This window comes from Rhea pennata, chromosome 6 (genome assembly GCF_028389875.1).
Source record: "Rhea pennata isolate bPtePen1 chromosome 6, bPtePen1.pri, whole genome shotgun sequence".
Classification (NCBI taxonomy): Eukaryota; Metazoa; Chordata; class Aves; order Rheiformes; family Rheidae; genus Rhea; species Rhea pennata.
The window spans coordinates 16,563,023-16,576,253 of record NC_084668.1 but is presented as its reverse complement, the minus strand read 5'-3'; the positions used below and the strand labels follow the sequence as shown (position 1 = coordinate 16,576,253).

The following is a 13,231-nucleotide window of genomic DNA, read 5'->3' as shown; positions in this document are numbered from 1 at the left end:
ACTTAAAACCCCCTCATCCCACCTGGGCTGTTTTAGCTGCACAAAACTGCAAGAAGTACAGACTTCAGCATGGTCCAATTCCCACCAGCGCTTTGTGTCACTCTCAATTACACTCCAGAATGAAATACCAGGAAAGCATTCCTCGCGGCCGGCAGAATTAATGGGATCTTTGACTAGAGAGAGCAGCAGGCAGCGAACTTGTTCCCTTACCAACCAAGAGGCACAGTGCAGCTTTCTTCAGAACAAAAGCTGCAATGTCAAAAGATAGTTTAAGGCTTACAAAAGTGACCTGATGTTTCCCAGTATTCAATCCTATAAGTAAGCCACATGACTGCTGACCCTTTCCTTTCTAAAACAGTTATTTCCATCATAAGCTAATGTAGAAAGAGATTTGATCTTCCCATTGGAATCCAGCTAAATTGTGCATGGGGCAAAACACTAAAGGCAATACAACGAGTAACGCCGTCACAACGGTACAGCCCACGTTGTCGAACACAGAGCTGCAGCAGAGCGCTGTAGCTGTTAACTAACCTCCTTTTCTCAAGTTATCCCAGGATAACCACCACATCACTTCAGCCTGTAATTAGATGTCAATTCACATGTTTAACAAGGTCACACTTGGCCAGTTCTTGAATGAGAAACACTTGCTGGCAGCCACGGCTAAAGGTGAGCAAAGATGTCTCTGTCAGAGATTCAGTCTGCTGAAAAGAGTTTGGGTCACTATGGAAATACTCACAAATAGGACTGGATTTGCAATCTCTTTTTTTTTTTTTTTTTTTTTTTTTTGGTCTGGAGGAAAAAAGCAGGGCTAGACTCCCAAAGTAGCACCTGCAATTCTTATTCCATACCCTAACCCAATAAATCCTTGATTAGGGATCACCATGGGAAAGCAGGGAAAGGTAGGAGAATTGATCTTGTGTCCCACACAGGCATGTGCACGCCGCTCCTGCAGCAAGCGCATCAGCAGGCTGCCACCTCAGCTGCGCTCTCAGCAAGCATGCAACTGCCTCACGCCCCGGGGAATGACTCCAGCAGGAGGGACATGGCTTCTCAGCAGGAGAAACAAGGGCCCAGCTTGGCCCCGCTCACAGCCATCCGAACCCCAACGCTAAGCTACGTCACCCAAGGGTGGCCCTGCTCCCCTTTCTTTGCACCCCTCTCCTGACCTTGCATTTCTGAACATCCTCTTTATCGCATACTCAGCCAATTCCGTGCTGTGCTGACTCAGGAAGCCAAACCAGTAGGAAACTCATCTTTCCAAAAAAAAAAATTTTTTTGCCAGGTTAACTCCCTGGCATGGCTCACCTTGGGGCTGGGCAAGGGCCAGCACCTGTGTGAGGGGGCATGAGGATGGGCGTGAGGGTAGGCAGAAAGTGGGGCATGGCCACCCCCTTTTCATAGCAATTAGCCTGAAATCAGCTCAGCAGGGATGAAAGAGTTACAAACATGCCTCACGTAATCTGTGCAGCAGCATGGTCCCCAAAGCAAGGATTTCTCCTCTCCCAAGTCCATACCAGGAATGCACACTGCATCTAGCCTCCAGATCACATCACTACACTTGGCACACACAGAAGAGCGTGTTACTGCATGGCACGCAGCAAAGGGACACGTAGCACAGTACTCCCCAGACAGACACCAGGCACTAATGCAGCTTTCTCTGCAAGACTCATGCAATCTGTTAAAGCCTCACTTTTCGACTGAAGATGAACATGCCTCTTCTGGCAGATGCTAACAGTCAGCAACGACATGATGGAAAGCAGAGCCCGATGTATTCAGTATGTGCTGCTAAAGGACACCCTCAAAAGCCGATACACATGCAGTGTTTCAGGCAACACCTCCCCAAGGAAAAGCCAGGTGTGAAGGCTGGGGGAAGCAAATAGCGCTGTGCACACAAAGACAACAGCTTTGCATCTTTGCGATAAGAAGGGGCTTGCTAAGCAGCCACTGTATCTAAATTACGTATTTCCCCCTAATGCAAGGCAAGAAACCAGGAATTTTTACATTTGGAAACTAGGTATACCACCAAGTTCAGCCCTCCTCATTTAACAGAAAAACTCTGAAGCACGTTTGCACTTTACCTTGGCCTTCTGCTTATTCTGTCTGCCTAATGTAGAAGACCTTCCCTGAAAGAATCAGAGTCCCATCAGGAAATTCAGCTGTGACCAAATCCAGAAAGCTGAAATTGCCCAATCTAAACAAAAACGCATACAACCCACCAGAAAAACTGCTATTCCATCTAGCTCCTTAGTGATGAATACAGGGCTAGGAAAAACAGGTACAGAGCTACTGCTGACAGTGGGGATGAAACACAATTTGCACAAATCCTGTTGTCTTTGTGGTGACACTGCACCAACCCATCGGTTGGGTAAGTGAATCCAGCTAACACTGCAGCCAGGTCTAGTACAGTGCCACAAGCAAACACACCTAATGCATTCCAGTTTTCACTGTTTTGCCTCCTGAATTGTTTATCCCGGCTCAATTCCTGGATGTGGATAAAACAAACGACATGGACTTTCTCACAGATGGCGCTTCTTGCTGTTCCCTTGACAAATACCATGCTCAGCGAGTATGAGCCTGAAACCCAAAGGAAAGGAAACAACTGCAAAGGGCAAGGAGGAAACAGGTCATTTGCCAAGGGACAGCATGAAAACACATTTCTCCTTTGGGCCAGAGCCTTGAAATTTTCCCAGACTTCCCCTTCCCTCCAAAATATATTGCACCCCTGCACCACAGCAAACTCCGATGGGATATGGGGAGTTGGTATTATTTTGAAGAAGCTGCTCCACAAAGTGCTATTTATTATCTTAAAGATCACAGCCAGCCCAGGGCCTGTTCTCAACTGGACACAGGCACCCCAAAAGTGCTCGGAAACCTCTGGCAAAACCCCAGAAGCAGCAAAGATGGATCAGCTGAATGCCTTTACATTCACGTATCATCCTTGGAGCTGTTATCAATTACATTTCACTCATAATTCTTCCACGACAAGAAGCTCTGCAGCAGTTGCAGTCACTTCAGTGGCAGCAGATACAGTAACACTCGTGTAGATCTGCTTCTTGTGGTCAGCCTCTCTAGTGTCTAATAACATCCAAGCTCTCCATCCCACGTGGTTCTGCCTCAAAAGGTGTCTAGCACAGGGAGGGGGAGACACTGGTAGCCTGGCTCTACTCTACCCTCACCCACTGCTTAGCAGCACAGCACCTTCAAGGCCTCCACCCCCCTGTTTGGTCCAGTCAAAAAGACCAGCCAAGTTTGTCTGAAGTTGTGGGGGCAGAAGGACAAATCCACACTCGCACATGCAGATCATGATGGATGCTTCATTTCTTTATAAAAGCAGGAGAAAGGCAGAAGTCTTCCTGGCAATTCAGTGGATGTGAAGAATGCATTCATAGCATTACTGGCATGGTTTTCAAGTTGCTGTTAAAATTCCACTTACATTATGCTGCCTCTAACCTTAGAGTCTTCTGTGTTTTGGTGCAATACATTGAATTGTCTTTTAGCAGCTGCCTGCCAATGGGAAATGGAGGTTTTGACATTTGACCCATAAGGAAGGATGTGTTTGGGGCTACCCAAATAAGGATTTTAGCTGGATGTTTAAATGAGCTCTGTTTTTAACAGTTAACTGTTTTGACGCTGCTTTTGTATCATGGGAGTTCAAAATGGAGTCCCTGACCAGGTGAAGGAGGCAATACCAGCCCTTCAAGTTCACCTGCAGCTACAACCTTTACAGAGCTCCCTTTCCAATCAGAAGGATTTTTTTGCAGTAGCATGGACTTAAAAAAGGCATTTCTTTTAATATAAAGGTGAAATTCTGAAACAGAACTCAGTAGCCCATGGTGGGTTCGGAGAGTGCTTCGATCAGCATCACAAAGTACAGATAACACAACAGCAAAATAAAACAATGCTACGAACCTAAATGAACTACACTAGCAAAGAGAAAAAAAAAATAACTGGTCAGCTTTGGAGCAGCTTTTCAGAGCAGAACTAGTTTCTTAGGATGCTGTCTCCATTTGGGAGAAAAGACATTTCTTTAGCTAGTTTCGTAACTCAGGCATTTGTGACTTTACGTATGTTAGCATGTCAGGTTAAAATGTGGGTCCCTGACCTGTGCAACTCCATGGTATATTTACTGCAGTCTCTGCTGGCAATGCTAAGATCTGCCCTGCTCCACCTCCTAGGACAAACTGCCACCTTCTGCGTTGCAGCAGTGCTGGCACTCTGATGAATCTTCAGCCAGTTCAGTTCACTGATCGGGCAGAAAATTGTTGGCTTGTTTCCCAGTGCTGCTGTTCTGCAGGGTTAGCTCCTGAACCTGCTTGCTCCGACACACAGTGAGAGACAAATCCAGGAGAAGGAGGGAGAGGGAAGCTGCTCTTGTGCAGCTGAGAGATGAACAAAGCCATGCAATCTCCCCTTTCTGATTCACGATGGCCGAAGCAGAAGCCAGCACCCCCGCTCTCCAGCTGAGATTGTGCTGGAGACCTCAGTAGTGCCTAAAATGCCTCTCAAAGTAGGCTCTGCCTCTTGGCCCCGTTCAGTCCTGGGCCACCCCAGACGTGCTTGGAGGAAAGGTCGCTATTCGGGACTGGGAAACAGACTGGATCCCCCAGCTTATTTCTGACAAACTGCTAACAGTCTTTGCTGTGCTCCATGTGTCCTGGCTGACCTTGGGCAAATCTAATTTGTCCATCTTTAAAACCAAGCATAGATCTTGTGGAGGTGCTGAAAGAATAAATACGCTCAAGACTGGCATGAACCCTCTGAGAGCTTTGCACATACCGTAACAGCCCTCTGTCCTGAGCTAAGGCAGGTTCAGGAAGCAGTATGTAAAGTTTGTTACATGATGACCTGAAATAAACTGCAAAACCATGTGGTCCAGTGGCATCGAAACTATTTCAGAGGCCCTGATCCCTGGAGGTGCCGAGCCTCTGTCTCACTCCCACCATCAGTGGGAGTTCGTGCGCTCAGGACCGCTGAGACACGCAGCTCCCTCGGGGTGGGGGAGAGAAGTTCTCAGCCTGATTTCCACAGACTGCTGCTATTTCGTTCCAACATTCCCAACATCTTCAAAATACCCAAAGCCTCTTGTGCAATGAGCAACATCCCCTGCTTCCTAGCTGCATGGTGGTTTATGTTACTTTCCGCCTACAACCATTTCAGGATTGGCTTTACAGACCTAAGTGGAAGACTAAACAATGCTGGAGCCACAGCAGGAGAATTTGCAGAGTTTTATTCCTTGTTTCATTTGGGCAATCCTTCTGTCTCTCCTCAGGGACAAAAAAACTTGCCAACCTCTTAATTTAGGAATAGCACGAGCTCTGCATTCCAGTCCCAAATCAGCCAAAGGAGCCTTTTCAAGCTGGAAAGGGGAAAAAGGGCAAATACCTTTAAGCACATTAAGAAAAAAAAAAAAAAAAAAAAAAAAAAGAAGAAGAAGAAGAAGAAGAAAGAAAAGGCTCAACACCTGCCTTTTGCAGGCAAAAACCTGCTCTCAGGACACTCTTGAAACTAGCTTGACATCAGCATTTGAAAGGGAATTCCAATCTCTGCTCTTTGGGCGCCAGACTGCTTTTCCTGTCACTGCTTTAAATGAGAAGACGAAAACTCTCCCTCAATATATATTTTGGAAGCATGCTGCAGATGGAAGCTACAATACATGATTCTGTGATATGGATCTGAATAGAAAAGCATCAAGTGAAGTGACAGATCTGTGTTTTAGTTTGTTTGGGGGTTTTTTGTTTGTTTTGTTTTGTTTTGTTTTGTTTTTTATGGCTGCAACAACCTGTTAGAAATTCTGTAATCTGAAGAGAGCAAAGCCTTCTCTGGATGTCCAAGCTGCTTTGCCAAGACATGCTCGACTGTGAATATTCCAGCTGCATGTTTCACATCACGCTGGTTTAAGATGTGCCAGTATTTTTATTATTCACCCCCTATGGACATTACAGAGCACCACGTACATTAAAGTGTTCTTAAAATATTATTTATATGTGTGTGTGTGTGTGTGTGTGTGTGTATTAAACAGACACAGAGATACGTTCAAATAAATCACATGCATTGTAAAGCAATAAAGATAATAAAAATCAAGCAAAAGACCCAGTGAAGTAACTTAAAAATTCTGAAATAAGTCCATAAAACTAGAAAAGCAGCTGTAACTCAAAAAAAAAAACAAAAAAACAAAAAAAACCCACTATCTTAACCCATCACTGTAATGCTTACCACCACCACCACACTTCTAAAGCCTAAGCCTGGAAATCAGCCCCAGATTCCTTAAATCTAAATGCCCTTGGCTTCTTCTGGAGAGTGTAAAACTCATTCCCTTGACACTCATATTCTGTAGTCAAGCAAGATTTCACATCAACGTGTTCTCCAGACTCCTGTCTTTCTGCAGCCCTTAGCGGCTGGGCAAATGGGGGTGGGGGACAGGAGCGGGGACGGCACCGGTTACAGCCGGGGTGCACGGAAGCAGCAGGCTGCAACGTGCAGAGTTTTCTGTGCCACGATTTTTTCCCCCTTCTCTCGCTGGTCCAACGGGAGCAGCAGCCAGGTAGCCGAGAACGCCATCGTTCCCGCGAACCGCGGCGCAAGGAATAGCCCCGTTTCAGAGCGCTTTTAAATGAAGCCTCAACACAAGGCAAGGAAAGAATTCAAAGTCGTGCTGCTGAACTAGTTATGCAAACAAGGTCAAAGCCCCGACAGAGCCAGGGGAGCAAAACCAGCCGCGAGGCAGAAGTCAAGGAGGGGCGATTTCGGAGGAGAAAGTGCTCGTTTCAACTCCCTAACCCGATGTGGCGATTTTAAACATCCCACAGAGAGGGAGAGAGTTTATGGCGATCCCAGCGGAGACGAGGCATTAATAAAACCAAGCTCCGCTCTACCGGCACCCCCCAGGAGAGCTTCCTCCCGCACTAAGCGCAGCAACAGGTCAGGAGCCTGTGAGCGTCCCTCTCCTCGGGGATGCTCCTTCTCCCCCGGCACCGAGAAGCCACAACCAGGGAGGGCTGGAGAGTAGGGCCGGACCCCCAACACGGGCTAGCCAAGACTGGCACCCGGCTCCCACGGCCCACAAGTGGGAATTACGGAAAGGGATCCCCACGCAGCAGGGCCCCAACCATCCCCTTCCCACCAGGCAAATGGTCCCCTGGCGGTGCCTTCTCCCGTATCTCTAGGGCATCTCTTACCCTTCAAGGTCTCCTTACCGGCTCGAAACCCCACACCTCCACCTCTCCCTGCTCTTCCAGAGGCTCCCCTCCCCTGCATCCCTCCCCAATCTTCCTCCATGGGGTTTGCTTCCCCAGGGGACCCCAACCTCGACCCTGCCCCCCAGGGGGTCCCCACCAAACTCCCCGGGGGCCCCCTTGCCCTCAGACGCTCCCCATAACTTGGTCACCGTGAATCCCCCTCCTTGACACTCTCTGCTCCTGGGGATCCTGTCCCCAGGCCAAGGAAAACTTCCTCGCTCCTCCAAGGATAGCTGCACCTCCAAATACTCCTTTCCCCCCATCCTCCACCCCCCACACATAGCTGCACCCGCAAATACCCGTTTCTCTCCTTTCCTCTGTTTGAGGGATAGCACCACCCAAAACACCCGTTCCTCCCCACACCCCCGCCCCCAGGATGTGCCCCGCTCCCCTTCCCTCCCCAGCGAGCCCCCGTCTCCTGCCCCACAGGGGTCCCCCCCTGCACCCTCCCTCTCCCCGAAGCCCCCCGGCCGGACACCCCATCCCGCCCCCCGGGCAGGGACCCCCTTTCGGCCGCCCCCTCCCGCAGCGGCACCCCCCGGTGCCGCGGGGCCAGCCCCGCTCCGGGCGGCGCGCTGCCCGCTGCCGGGGCCGGGGGCGCGGGCTGCCGGCGCCCCGGCGGCGCGGAGCCCCACGCCGGCAGCCGCAGCGCGGCGCGCGGTGCTCGGCGCTGCTCACCTGCGGGGCGCTCGGCGCTGGCGCCGTACTCGGCCGTGTCGCGGCGGCGGGCGCAGGTGCCCTGCCCCTGCACCAGGGCTTGCAGGGGCAGCTCGGCGCCGGGGTCGGGGTAGCAGCGCAAGCCGGCGGCGCAGCGCGGCGTGTAGACGCCGCACGCCTCGGCCTCGAGGCGGGCGCACACCGGGCAGCAGCCGCAGCCGGGCTCCCGCACCAGCTCGGGGCAGGGCGGGCGGGCGGCCGCGGGGCAGGCGGCCAGGCGCTCCGCCGTGCAGGGCGGGCAGCGGAACAGCACCTCGGGCAGCGCCGGCCCCGCCAGCGCCAGCGCCGCCGCCGCCGCCGCCACCAGCAGCCGCGGCCAGGCGGCCCGCGCCGCGCCGCCGCGACCGACCCCGCCGAGCGCCATGGCGGGACTGACGGGCGGCGGGGCCGGCAGGTGGACACGCCGCTCGGCCCCCCGGCGGCGCGGCGCGGCTCGGCGCGGCTCGGCGCGGCGCGGCGCGGCTCGGCGCGGCGCGGCGCGGCGCGGAGCGGCGCGGGGCCGGGCGCGGCGCGGCGCCCGCCGGGTCCTAGAGCCGCCCGCCCCGCGGCCCCAGGGGGCTGCCCCACAGCCTGCGGGCACGGCCCCCCCGGAGTGCGAGCCCGCCCCGCAGCCTCTGGGCCGGGCCCGCGCGGGGTTTGGGGCGTGCCCGAGAGGGGGTCTGGGCTTGCTGCGCCGGGGGGTTTGGGGCGTGCCCCACAGCATGTGGGCTCGACCCACTGGAGGGTTGCAGTTTGTCCCACAGTGGGTCTGGGCGTGCCCCATAGGGGGATTGGGGCCTGACCCACAGGGGAGGTTGGGGCCTGCCACACAGGGGACTGAACCTGCCCCATAGAGGGCATTGGGGCCTGCCACATAGGGGGTCTGGGCCAACCCAGTAGGGGCCTGCCCCTACTTGTGGCTTGCCCCACAGGGGAATTAGGAACCTACCCCATAGCACATTGGGGCCTGCCCCACAGGGCAGAGGAAGAGTGGCACACAGGGGGCTGGGGCCTGTCCCACAGCTGGAATTGGGGTCTGCCCTGCAGGGGGATTTGGAGGTTGTCCCGTAGGGGTCAGAGCCTACCCCACAAGGGGTCCGGGCCTCCCCAGCAGGATGGATTAGGTCCTGCCCCACAGGGAGACAGTATCTGCCTTGCCAATGGCCTGCCCTGAGGGGACAGGGACCCGCCGCACTGAGGAGATGGCCCTGCCTTGCAGAGGCCTTGGGGCAAGACCACAGGGGAGACGCGTCCAGCCCACCGTCGGTCGGGGTGTGCCCCACAGCAGGGTGAGGGCCAGCCCTCGAGGGTTTGGGGGATCCACATCCCCACAGAGGCTCCTACCCGCTCCCGGCAGAGCTGGGAAGGGGCTGGGGGGCCGGCAGGGCCACCACCATCCCAGCCAGACCCCATGGGGGCAAACCCACAGCGCAGCGGAGGCTTGCCCCAGAGATGCTGCCTCCATCCCATGAGCCCCACAGGGGCAAACCCTAAGTGAATTTCTCTGCGTGTTGGGTTTTCAACGCAGCTCCCATGCCCCATGCTTCTCCCCCTTGCCCTGCAAGATGCCCCAAAGCCGAGGTGCAAAGGGAGAGCTCTCTTGGATTCGGGATTTGGGGTGAAATCTGCATTTTAAGGCCTATCGTGCCCTCTCACCCTCCCTAGTGCCTGAATGTCACAGTTTACCCAGAGCTTTTTAAGCACTGAGGATATTAAGTCGAGGCAAATGATTTTTTTTTCCATTATTAAAAAAATAATGATAACAAAGCCAGGGAAATGCAACTGAACTAATGAAACTGGAAATCTCTGTCAATATCGTTGTGGGATTAGATGGTTCAAGTCAGACACTGGGAAAGTTTGAGCTCCCCCAGCCACGGGAACGCTGACTTTGTGGTGCTTAGTAAGACTTTCTGCTGTAGGGTTTGGGGGTTATTTTGTTGTTGGTGGGTTTTTTTTTTTTTTTTTTTTTCAAATTAAGAAATCAATCAATGCAAAGTGCTGCTGTTTATGACTCTTAAGGCAGTACAACAACTTTCAGCACAGGATTACTCATATATAACATGGAGTTATATATGGAGTTATATAACAACATGTTTGTTTGTGGGATCGGTGAGTCTGGGGGGGATGACAGTCTGCAGCATGCAGCATACCCTGTAAAAGGCATACGGTGTGTCCTGGGACTAAACAAATATTCCCGTGCTAGTCCCTGGAGTAATATCAGGGACTAATTACCTAGCCCCTCAAATAATAACCCTATATATTTTTTTTGCGTGAGTCTGATCAAGCAAGATCCATTCCTCTGGCTACCCATCACACTGCTGGTATCTCATTATGAAAGAAGTGCTGATGCGCTTTACTTTTTAAAATGTAACTGCTTGTTTGCTTTTGTTTGTACCTCAGTCAAGCTGGACAGTATTCTTAACCTTCCTGATTTCACTTCTGGAGTAATTCAATTAATTTTGGGGTCCCTGTTGCATCTAGTTGAAGCAGTGCTACAGAGTGGAAGGGACTCCAAAACTCTAAGCCAAAACCAATGTTCCCCTGAAATTAGAAGCAACAAAGATATTTTTATTCCACTTCATACTACAAAATCCCCTTTTGCATTGCAGAACTAAAATTTTGGCCTAAGTGACTCAAGAAAGTCTGTTTAAGAAAACAAAAAAAAAAAAAAAAAAAAAAAGCCCAGCACAGACTTTGCATTTGTTATTTCTACACATCACAGAGTGGGAATATGGGATGCACAACACACAGGCAGCCCCTCCAAAATCTCCCTTTAAAGCAGATTTGCAAGCAGATGTTCAATAGAAAACGGAGCAAATTATTTTCACTGCACACTCATGACTTCCCAGGCATGGAGGGGAAGGAGGTTCTTGGTACCTTTTTTATGATCTGCCATTGACTTCACTAATGACTCACATTTGGTTCCAATGAGATATTTTCATATGACTAATGAATCTATATTTGGAGGCATAAGAGGGTTTGGCTAATTATCTGTTGCAGTCAGTTAAATATTCCAAGTATTCAAAGCAGGTTTTCTTCCAGTGGCAAATGTTATGCCCTAGTGGTCTGTGCACTGCTGGTACTTTAAAACAGCCTAGCACTCTGACTTGTACCAAGTTGACATCTGGGGATTTTTTTTTGTGTGTAAGCATAAGAGATGGCCTGAACTTAATTATAAAGTGAACCAATCCTGCATTTTTTTGGTGGCCAATAGGTCATTTCCCAAGGGATGATTTAAAAGCGATTTTTCAACACACACTTGATGCTTGCAACAGCCCGTTTTGCTGGGGGCTTTTGCTAGTGTGCCATTAATAACTCCTGGCAGGGGCAAATTCCTTATAAGCACCATTGTTTAGGTTGCTTGTGCACAAATCATTTTTTCCACAGAGAAGGCTTTAAGTCTGGTGAGAGGAGAGAAGGGAGAAGAGGAGGGGGAGGGAAGGGGCTGTGTAGGTTCAGCTGCCTGAATTGCAGGAGGACATTAAGCATAATGATTCTGGAGGGAAAGAAACAGTATACAGCTCAGATGTGGGAATAAGCCAGGATTTCCTGTTCATATGCCTCTTTAGTAGGTGCTTGGGCCATTCTCCTACTTTTATCGCTGTCATTCGCTTTGTCTCCAACTGAAATAATAATATGGGTGCAAATACAATAGATCAGATGTTCCCTGTGTCCCTACTGCTGCTGTGCATTCACCCAGCCGTTCCGACCGAAACTGGGAGACCTCTTTGTAAAACTCTTCAACTCGGAAAGAACAATAAAGAAGATTTTACAGCTGTTCTGCTGATGGGGGGAGGCGAGGAAGCAGAGAGAAAACAGCTTGAGTGCCCGTGGCCAGCTATAATTTCTCCAGTGGGTCTTTGCTGACAGTTTTAGGATTAACAAGTGAGCTCTGTTCCCAGGCATTTATCCTTCTGTATAAGTTGGCCTGTTTGTTCTCAAGGGTTTATTTTACCCTACAAAATATGGCATTGCCAAACAGATGTAGGCTTGTTCCTAGAAAGACAAGTTATAACTGAGGCTGCATCTCACAGAGGCATTAGCCCTTGGAATTGTTTGTAAATGCTACAGTATTCCTCGGGCCCTTTTCAGGGCAGTTTTTTCCCACAGACGTGCTGGTCGATTCTTTTATGGCTCTGTCCTTTGTCAAGGATGAATTAAGAAAATTAAACTTGCAAACAAAAAGTGGAGGCCCAGCATGGCGATCTTCTTGGTCCCAATGATTAGGAAGTATTTTACAGCTCGGGGGGGGGGAGGGGACAAGAAAACAATGTGCCTCCTGAATTTTTCTTTCCCTCATTTTTAGCTCTATGGGTAAAAAAACAAACAAAAAAATCCCCCTCTTATTAATTTTATGGGCCTCCTGTTCAAGAGATGCAAAGTACTTTACAGGGAGTACTACAAAAAATCTTCCATGTCCCAGAGCTACCAGGGCAAGTGGCAGGTATTGAGGACAGGAAGGTTACAAGAAAGAAGGCTGCAAGGATGTATTTGGGCCCAAAGTGAGCATTTAACGGTGAGCAGCTCCCTTTCTCCAGCGAGAAAGTGAGTTTGACCTGGCAAACCACAGCCACGAGTAAAGGGGGAGAGGTTTGCAGAGGGGCAGTGACCTGGGAATTGCTGCCGACCCGAAGTGAGGAGCATCAACGCAGGACAGCGAGGAGTCGCTCCACTGTCACCGTAGTCCCTCCCTGCGCCGCATCGGAGGGACATGCCCAAAGGCAGGAGCGGAGGCAAAAGGAGCACTGCCCCAGTGCCGGCTCTCAGGCCTATCCTCCGCAGAGGGGAGCCCGGCTTTCCCCCAGAAAAGAACAGAATAGCCTTGAAATGTAATTATGGAGTTCATGAGACATGAAGGGGCCAATTCACGGAAAGTGGCTACTAGACATGCGTGCAAAGCGTTCTCCGTCCGCAGCTGGAGTGCACAGGAGGCAGGAGGCCCAGTCTGTGAACACGGGGAGCAGTACGCATTTGCAGGCTCAGGTGATGCCCAACCGTTGCCAGCAAGCACATTTTTCCCCTCAGTAACAGTCTGAAATCAAACGTGCTCCTAGGGCTCGGGGGCAAGGGCAGATTCCTCCCTCGTGTGCTCATGGAAGGAAAACTCACCTCACCCACAAGCCCAGCTCCTGTTTCCTACGCTTGAGCTCGGGGAACCGTTCTGTCCCCCTCGGCGCTCCTTAGGCCCTCAGCTGCCAGCTGCTCCAGCCCATGCTACCCCATCCCTCTCACTGCACAGCAGTCCCACAAACAAGGAGGATGTAAATCTTAATCTGCTGGGAGCACCCACAGTCCAGCAG

The 13,231-nt window shown here is 51.2% G+C and overlaps 1 protein-coding gene across 1 annotated transcript in view; it reads right to left on the bottom strand.

Moving 5' to 3' along the window:
- The window catches only part of IGFBP2 (insulin like growth factor binding protein 2), a 69,845-nt gene extending 61,529 nt beyond the window's left edge, over positions 1–8,316 (bottom strand). The window contains exon 1 of the mRNA XM_062578936.1: positions 7,914–8,316. Within this exon, the coding sequence (XP_062434920.1) occupies positions 7,914–8,316 (403 nt within the window). The remainder of the gene's footprint in view (positions 1–7,913) is intronic.
- Between the last annotated feature and the right edge of the window lie 4,915 nt (positions 8,317–13,231).